The sequence below is a fragment of the Lotus japonicus genome, chromosome 1, assembly GCF_012489685.1.
Source record: "Lotus japonicus ecotype B-129 chromosome 1, LjGifu_v1.2".
Classification (NCBI taxonomy): domain Eukaryota; kingdom Viridiplantae; phylum Streptophyta; class Magnoliopsida; order Fabales; family Fabaceae; genus Lotus; species Lotus japonicus.
The window spans coordinates 82,757,885-82,767,463 of record NC_080041.1 but is presented as its reverse complement, the minus strand read 5'-3'; the positions used below and the strand labels follow the sequence as shown (position 1 = coordinate 82,767,463).

General features: G+C 41.8%; 1 protein-coding gene across 1 annotated transcript; it reads right to left on the bottom strand.

Annotated features, from left to right (window-relative positions):
* Positions 1-1,058: 1,058 nt before the first annotated feature.
* On the bottom strand, positions 1,059-1,454 carry LOC130748569 (uncharacterized mitochondrial protein AtMg00860-like). Its single transcript, XM_057601795.1, has one exon. The coding sequence runs from the start codon at positions 1,452-1,454 to the stop codon at positions 1,059-1,061; it is 396 nt and encodes a 131-aa protein (XP_057457778.1).
* Between the last annotated feature and the right edge of the window lie 8,125 nt (positions 1,455-9,579).

The window sequence follows — 9,579 nt, the reverse complement described above, 5'->3', positions numbered from 1 at the left end:
GAGGCTGCTCACTGGCGAAGCACCGTAAATACGCTTCTAATCCCCTATTAACTACCTCTGTTTGGCCATCTGTCTCCGGATGGTTTGAGGTGCTGAACTTTAGCTTGGTTCCATGGACCTTGAACAACTCTCGCAAAAAATGGATGAGGAAGATTTTGTCCCTTTTTGAAACAAAGGAACGTGGTATTCCATGCAATTTGCAAATTTCAGCAGAAGACTTGTTGGCTAATGATTGTGCTGTAAATTTTGCAGTAAGTCTCAGGAAGTGACTATACTTGGTAAGTCTATCCACAATGACCCAAATCACTGAGTGGACATGAAAAGGTGGTCTACCAGTTATGAAGTCCATGGAGAGGTCTTCTCAAACTGTTGTGGGGCATAGTAATGGCTGCAACAATCCTTGCTTCTTCTTTGGAAGGTACTTGTTTTGTTGGCAAGTAGCAAAAGTTTGAACAAATTCCTTCGTTTGTGTGTATAATCCAGGCCAGTTGAAGGATGATATATGAGAGACATTGTAGGTTGCAGACCTGAGTGTCCCCCATTGGGAGTGGAATGGAACTCAGCCAGTATGGTGGCACGCAAGGAGGGTAAGTCTGGAACAAACAAACTCTGTTAGTAATAAGAGTCCTTGATGCTAATAATATTCCTTTTCTAAAACTTTATTTTGCATCTCTGTCTTTCCTTCTGAGGAGTTGTAATAACCTTGAAGGTCTGTTAAGACTGAGGGAATGGTTGTAGATAACGCGTTGAAGATTAGTTCATGTGCTTGTGGTTCGGGCGGGAAACTGCACAAGGCATCAGCTACCTTATTCGCAGTCCCTAGCTTGTAATGGATCTCGAATTGGAATCCTATCAGCTTCGTAGCCCACTTCTGTTGCTCGGGTGTTTGCATTGTCTGTGACAATAAGTGGCAGAGGCTTTGTTGATCGGTAAACACCCTTACTTAGTTCCTATGAGATATTGTCGCCATTTTTTAACCGCCTCAGTAATGGCGTACATCTCACATACATACGTGGACCGATTTTGCATTTGCAGGGTTAGCTTTTTACTAAAGAAAGCTAAGGGTGTGAATTTTGAGAGAGTACACCTCCAATAGAAGTTCCAGATGCATCAGTTTCCAAATCAAAGGGAAGTTTGAAATCTGGAAAGGCTAACACTGGCGTAGAGGTGACCAATTCTTTTAATTTCTGCAAAGTCGTGACTGTCTTCTCATTCCAAGTGAAAGCTCCTTGCTTGAGCAGATCAGTCAATGGAGAGGCGTGTTGGGCGTATTGGCGGACAAAGCGTCGATAAAACCCAGTTAACCCCAAGAAACCATGAAGGGCTGTCAAATTTCGTGGGGTTGGCCATTCCATAGTTGATGTCACCTTCTCAGGGTCTGGTTCTACGACCTTTGCAGAAACTATATGTCCCGGGTAGTTGACTGATGTGACCCCAAATTCACATTTACTCATCTGGGTAAAATACTAATTTGTTAGAAGGGCATCCAGAATGGTTCGGAGGTGGCATAAGTGAGCCTCCAAGGTGGGACTATAGACCAAGATGTCATCGAAGAATACCAAGGCAAATTTCCGCAAATAGGGTCGGAGGAGATCATTCAATGTTGCTTGAAAAGTTGAAGGTGCATTCGTGAGTCCGAATGGCATGACCAAGAATTCATGGTGCCCATCCACGGTCCGAAAGGCAGTCTTGTGAGTATCAGATTCAGCGACTCTAATCTGATGAAATCCAGATCGAAGATCAATCTTGGAAAATATGGTGGAACCTCCCAGCTCGTCAAGTAACTCATCCATTGTTGGTATTGGGAACCTGTCTTTCACTGTGAGTGCATTTAACCGTCTATAATCCACACAAAATCTCCAACTCTCATCTGTTTTCTTGATTAAAAGCACGAGGGATGAGAATGGACTAGTGCTGGGTTTGACTATCCCTTCATGTAACATGTCTGAAAGGAGGGAAGTCATAGCTTCCTTCTTGGAGTGCGGGTAGTGGTAGGGCCTTAAGTTGACTGGCGAAGTGTTTGGTAGTAATGTGATTTGGTGGTCGTGCTCTCATGGGCGTGGCAAACCATGAGGCGGGGAGAAAACTGATTGGTAAGACAGCAGCAAGTTTTTAAGCTGAGGGTCCAAGTCAGGGAAGGAATTGTCAGCGCTGTCCAATTGCAGCAAGGTTGCAGGTTGAGTATCTTCAACCGGGTACAACATAACAGTAAGGAGTTCAGATACTGAGTCCAAATGCATCAGCCGATGTAATTGGGGGGCGGTGGTAGGTGAAGGTAATTGTGGTGTGTCCCCTTGCAATGTGAATGGTTTTCCCTCGACCATGAATGTCATGCGCGGCACAGCAAAATCAGATATAATCGAGCCCAAGGTGCGTAACCATTCGACTTCAAGTACTACATCAGCTCCTTGTATATTCAGAATGTAAAGAGGTACCTTAAATTCCTGCACTTTTACTAATAACGTGTGTTGATGCAGATTCCAATGCAATAAATTTGCTCCCCATTTCCCATCATTACCGGAAGGGTATTAATTGAGTGGACTGACGGGCGTAAGAATTGAGCCAGCCGTGGGGGTAATTATGCTGTGGGAGCTGCCACAATCGACTAAAACGTGCACTGATTGGCCAAATATTGTCCCATAGAATTTGATGGTTTTGGGCGAAGGCAACCCCTGAAGAGAAGTAGCAGAAAGTTGGAAGTGAATCACCTCCTCCTCTTGTTCGTTTCCTAGTTCAAGTACAGGATTTTCTTCTATTTGAACCTGTTGTTCCTCCCCTTCTGGTTCTTCCACTTGCAATATCAAAAATTGTTTTGTTTGACATTTGTGTCCTAATACATATTTTTCATCACAATTGTAACACAGACCCTGAGCTCGTCTTTCCTGCATTGCGGATTGAATAGACAGAAATTGGCTTCGGTGGGGGTGGTGTACCCTATTTGGGTGTGGAAGGGGAAGAATAGAGACCTGTTTTTGGTGGGTAATGCGAGTGTGGATGAGCAGACATGGCATATTTAACAGGTTTGTAGCTCTGAGGTTTGGAGTCTTTCAGTTTTGCCTCTACTAATTTTGCTAACCCGATTGCATTTGACACAAAATAAGGTCTTAAAATAGCCAGTTGTCCTTTAATTTCAGGTAGCAATCCAGAAATGAAACAATCTAAAATAGTCCCAGGAGATAAACCATTCACCTGGTTGCATAGCCTTTCGAATCTGGTTTGGTATTCGATGACTGAGGACGTCTACCGCAACTTAAACAGCTCATGATGCGGGTTATCATAGGAAGACGGTCCAAAACGGAGAGTGAGAGCTCAAGTGAAATCTTCCTAACAGTTTCGTTAATCATTGGTATGCATCCATTTGTAACATCCCAGTGCATCTCCCTCCATATAGAAGGCCATGAGATCCAAACGCTAACTTTGGGTTGTATGGTGGTAGTGAAAGAATTGCTCGGTCTTGATGATCCAATCAAGTGGGTCAGATCCGTTGAAAGGGACTATTGCAGCTTCATCGGCTTGGAATGTGATGAGAGAGCAGCACCATCAGTGTGCTCAAAGGATGAAGTTCCAGATCCAGAGGCGTTTTGGACCCGAGGCAGTGAAACGAAGCCTGGTGGCAGCCCCTGAGTGTGACCATGGCCCAGTGGTGGTGATTGGCCAGGTTGTTGCTGCGTTCCAAGTCCGGTGAGAGAGGTGAGCGGTTGTGAGAGGATTTGGAGGATGGCATTGAATCCTTCATTGCGTGTTTCTTGGTACTGGATCAGAGAGGTGATGATGTCCTGGAGTGAATCCAAGGTTGGAGGTGTGGGAGGAGGAGTAGCCATATGAAAGCACCAAATTTGGTAGGAAGAACCCTACCTAGAACCCTAGCAGAGAAGAAATCTCAAAATAAAAGAAGAAACAGATTGTGAGCAAGCTCAACTTTCAATAAGGTTCTAGAATGGATGTGGATACAATATATTCTAATGTGTCATTGGACTCTTGGGACAAGCCCACAAGTGGCCCAATTCTCACTTGATGTAATTCTAAATATTAATACTACTTAACAAATGGATAGGTGGATTATCTAATATAATGCATAACTAGTAAATTCCCTTAGTCACGTTTAGATATTGTCTTTAATCTTAATAGGCTTCTTCTTAGCTCTCTTGGGCCTTTTGGAGTGTGACAGCCCATCAGACTTAGCATCAGTAAATTGACACGTTGTAAAAACTCTTGATACCATGTAAAGAGAAGCAATTTAAAAAAGAGGAAGAAGAGAGAAAAGAAGTCGAATGCAATAGGGATTACATTGTGAATACTTGAAGAAAGATAAAATACTTACTCATATTTATAGTAATGGGTAAATTCCTAATCCTAATCTTAATTAAATAAAGATTAATCTAAGATATCAAATATTATTTCATATTCTAACGATCTAACCAACCTCTGTCTCACTGATCTCTCCCTCTCTACTTTCACGGTTCCTCTTTCCTTTTTTTAGGCTTATTCGCACTTTTGGTCCCCCAGGTTTCTGAATTGTGCAAACGGGATCCTTAAACTTAAAAATAGCATTTCGTTACCCCAACGTTAGGCTCTGTTAGCAATTTTGGTCCCCGACCAGTTTTCCGTCAAAAAATTAACGTTTTTGGTTGATTTGGATTTTTTTAATAATTTTAAATTGATAAAATTAATAAAAAAATAAAAAACATCATCTTCTTCATCCTCTTATCATCTTCATCTCTGTTCTCTTTTCCTGTTCTCCATTTTTCTTCTTTTGCCATCCCAACCCTTTCAAATCCCCTTCTTAAAAACATTCACCACCGCCGATTCTCCTCTGTGAACCAATACCACCGCCGAATCCCGTCCTCTGAACCCACAACCGTCGAATCCCTCAGCCTCTCATGATGCAATCGTGATTCGGCGCGACGCGATTTGCACGATGGTGGCACTGGTCGTGCGATTCGGGGAGGAGGGGCGCTGCTTTTGGTGGTACGCAGACGACCATGGTGGTGCTAGTATGTAAGAACTACGGTGGGTTTATTGGCTTTTGATTGTTGTGGGTTCTTTTTTCACAATGGGTTTAGTTTGTTGTAGCTATGGACGAGGGTACTAGAGATCAGTGGGGAATGTAAGATCATGGTTTGATCAGTGGTTGCATCTCTATGTTTTGATGATTACAATTAAGGTTTGTGATGATGAACAATTGTGGTACCCTAACGTTTGTCTTTTTAAGTTGTGACAAACAGGTTCTGAATCTGACCCAAGCCTATTCGTTCAGAAGAAGAAGAACCAAGGGCTACTAAAAAGAGAGTTCATTAACCTACCATGTTCGTTCTGAACAGTGGCAAATACCTCAGAAGCTCTGAAGATGGAAGCTCTCAAGAAGATCTGAAGAACTCAAGTCAGAAGTTATGAAGACCAGATGTTCCAGTGGAACGGTCCAGAAGCAGAAGACTCAAGTTCTGAAGATTTACAAGAAGTTGGTTCTGAAGGCCCAAGCTATTCTAGCTCTGACGATCAGAAGTTCTGAGGAACTCGTTCAGTAGCAGAAGTTGCAAGGTCAGAAGAATCCAAGCTTCAATCTGACGATGATCAGAAGCTTCATCAACGTTCATCTGAAGCTCCTTCATCTCAAGTCAACTGGTGAAAGGACAGGTCGCTATCACAGTACAACGTCGTACAAGTCTCAGTCTGTCCGCCACCTACCTTGTACAGCCTAGCAGTCTGATATTACAGAATTGCCACTCCAACGGATAAAACCCTAGCAACGGCTACATCACAAGCCTTGGAGTATATAAAGGCTGAAGGAAGAAGAAAAAGGCTAAGAAACCGTGCTGAAAATATTCAACATATACGAACCATTCTCTTAGCATTATTTCTTCACTGTTCTTAAACATCTGAGTTTACTATTCGCTTGTTAGAAGCACTCATTGTAAACCCGAAACCTTTTACATCATATTGTAAAGTTCATCAAGAGACCAAGGTTGGTCGGATCTTGAGAGGACTGAATCAAGGCTGATTCAGTATTTAGCTAGTCTTAAGAGGATCAGTAGATCAGCTTCTTAAGAGGATACTAGTGAGAAAATCAGTGTACTGTTAGTCACTTAGCAGGTTGCAAAGTGCAGTTGTAACACTCATTGATTTTAGTGGATTGCCTTCATCAGAAGAAGAAAGAAATCACCTTCACAGGTGGACTGGATTAGCTTGAGCTTTTATCTCAAGTGAACCAGGATAAAATACTCGTGTGCTTTACTTCCTATCATTCAGCACTTAGTTTTTATCTTTGAGTTTTGAAAAAGGCCAAAAGTTTACCCGAGATACAAAAACTCTATTCAAACCCCCCCCCCCCCTTTCTAGTGTTTTTCGCACCTTCAATTGGCATCAGAGCTCCGGTTCTGATTTTAACACCTAACAGTGTTCAGTGATCCAGAACCTTGTGTGAAAAACAAACAATGGCCCAAGCCAATACTTCCGCTGACAACAACAACAACAACAATCAACTCAGAGCACCAATCTTTGATGGTGAAAAGTTTGAGTACTGGAAAGATAGAATAGAATGTTATTTCCTTGGTACTGACCCAGATCTCTGGGATATGGTCATTGAAGGCTATACTGATCCAGTAGATGCTTCAGGTGTGAAGATCCCTCGTTCTGAAATGACTGACGCTCAGAAGAAGCGTTTCAAGGATCATCACAAGGCGAAGTCCATGCTATTCAGCTCAATATCATATATTGAGTATGAGAAGATCTCTGACAAAGAAACTGCTAAATTCATCTTTGACTCCTTGGTCATGACGCATGAAGGAAATGAAGAGGTCAAGGAAACCAAGGCTCTTGCTCTCATACAACAATATGAGCAGTTTAAGATGGAATCTGGTGAAACCGTTGAGGAGATGTACTCAAGATTTCAAACTCTGATTGCTGGAATCAGAGTGCTAAACAAGGGCTACTCTACTGGTGATCATGTCAAGAAGATTATCAGAAGTTTGCCTAAGGAGTGGAGAGCTTTTGGCACTGCACTGAAACTCTCCAGAAATTTGAACTCTCTGAAGTTAGAAGAGCTCGTGAGTCATCTCAGAAGCCATGAGATTGAACTCAAAGGAGACAAGCCTTAGAAGAAAGACAAGTCTATTGCTCTTAAGTCAAAGTCTGACAAAGCAAAAGCCTATCAGGCAGAAGAGGAAAATTCATCTGAAGAGCTATCAGATGCGTCTGATGATGAAGAGCTGTCTCTTTTCACAAAGAGGTTAAGCAAACTCTGGAAGAACAGAAATATCAAGGGCAAAGGACCAAAGAAAAGTTCAGGAAGATATGAATCTTCATCTGGTCAGAAGAAGTCATCTGGAAAGGAAGTCACTTGCTTCGAGTGCAAGGAATCTGGGCACTACAAGAGTGACTGTCCCAAGCTCAAGAAGGATAAGAGACCAAGAAAAGTCTTCAAGAAGAAAGCTCTCATAACCTTTGATGCAACTGATTCTGATGAAGCTGAGTCAGAAGAAGATGAAGCTGTGGAGGCTCTAATGGCTACCACTAGCAAAGGTGCTGGAGCTTCAGAAGATGATTCAGACTCTGAGGATGATGATGAGGTATTCTCTAACTTTTCTCTATCTGAGCTAAGAACTGCCTTATCTGAAATAATGAAGAAACATGATATTCTGCTAAATAAGCATAAAGAACTCAAAAAGAAATATGCTGCTAAAACCAGTTCTATAGAAGTTCATGAGAAGTCAGTCTCTGAACTCATGGATGAAAACTATATTCTTGTTAATGACAATGCTGTTCTTCGTGCTAAAAATGATGTGCTAGAAGATCAACTTGCATCATCTGATGTTAAGTATGAGACAAAATATGAGAAAGCGTTTCAAAAGTTCCTTGCAAAGGGCATAGACAGAAGTCTTATGGCTTCAATGATCTATGGCATGAGCAGAAATGGGAACAATGGCCTTGGCTACTTTCAATCCATGGAAGATAAGTCATCTGAGCCCAAACGCGAACCATTGCATAAGTATTTCGTTCCCGCTGGCACGGTCATTCCAGAGAAGGTTAAACCAAAGATGGTGAAACCAAAGGGAAAGTTCAAACTTGACATGTCTAGATACTATACTCAGGTTCCTATGCATTATCCTCCTGTTGCACCCAAAGTTCCAAGAACTTCTGGGAAAACTAACAAGAAAGGACCCAAGATATGGGTACCTAAAACAAAAATTATTCCTGTTGCAGACATCTTATGCAGCTCAGTTAAGACACCTGTCATGGTACCTGGACAGTGGATGCTCGCGACACATGACGGGCACAAGGTCTATATTCCAAGAACTGACACCGCTTAAGTCAGGAGGAGACGTTGGCTTTGGAGGAAACCAGAAGGGAAAAATTATTGGAAAAGGTTCCATAGGAGATGGAAAAACTCCAGTTATCAATGATGTACTTCTGGTGGAAGGATTATTTCACAACTTGCTCTCCATAAGCCAAATTGCTGACAAAGGTTACGATGTGATCTTCAATCAAACTGGATGCAAAGCTGTTAGTCAAACATATGGATCTGTTTTGTTCTCTGGGAAGAGGAAAAATGATATTTACAAAATCAGTTCCTCTGAACTGCTATCTCAGAAGGTCAAGTGTCTCATGTCAGTTAATGAAGAGCAATGGATCTGGCACAGACGTCTAGGACATGCAAGTCTCAGAAAAATCTCTCAACTTAGCAAGCTAAATCTCGTCAGAGGATTGCCTCATCTGAAGTACTCATCAGAGGCTCTGTGTGAAGCTTGTCAGAAGGGAAAATTCACCAAGAAGCCTTTTAAAGCAAAGAATGTAGGATCTACAACAAGGCCCCTTGAGCTACTTCACATTGATCTCTTTGGACCAGTGAAAACTGAATCCATTGGAGGAAAAAAGTATGGGTTAGTCATTGTAGATGATTATAGCAGGTGGACATGGGTAAAGTTCCTAAGGCACAAAGATGAAACACATACTGTGTTTACCAACTTCATTACCCAAGTTCAGAAGGAGTTTCAATCTTCCGTGATCACTGTCAGAAGTGACCATGGTGGAGAATTTGAGAACAAAGCTTTTGAAGATTTATTCAATTCTCAAGGAATCTCTCACAACTTCTCTTGTCCTCGCACTCCTCAACAAAATGGAGTAGTTGAAAGAAAGAATAGAACTCTTCAGGAGATGGCTCGCACCATGATGCAAGAATCAAGTATGGCCAAGCACTTCTGGGCAGAAGCAATCAACACTGCATGCTACATCCAGAACAGAATATCCATTAGACCAATTCTGGAGAAAACTCCTTATGAACTATGCAAAGGAAGGCAACCGGATATTTCTTACTTCCATCCTTTTGGAACCTGCTGCTACATGCTCAACACCAAGGAGCATTTGGGTAAATTCGATTCTAAAGCTTTAAAATGTTATTTTCTTGGTTATTCTGAAAGATCTAAAGGTTTTAGAATTTATAATATTATTCATCAAACTGTTGAGGAATCTATTCAAATTAGATTTGATGATAAGCTTGGCTCAGAAAAGTCAAAGCTGTTTGAAAGATTTGCAGAATTAAGCATTGATTGTTCAGAAGCAAATCAACAAATGAAAAGCCCAGAG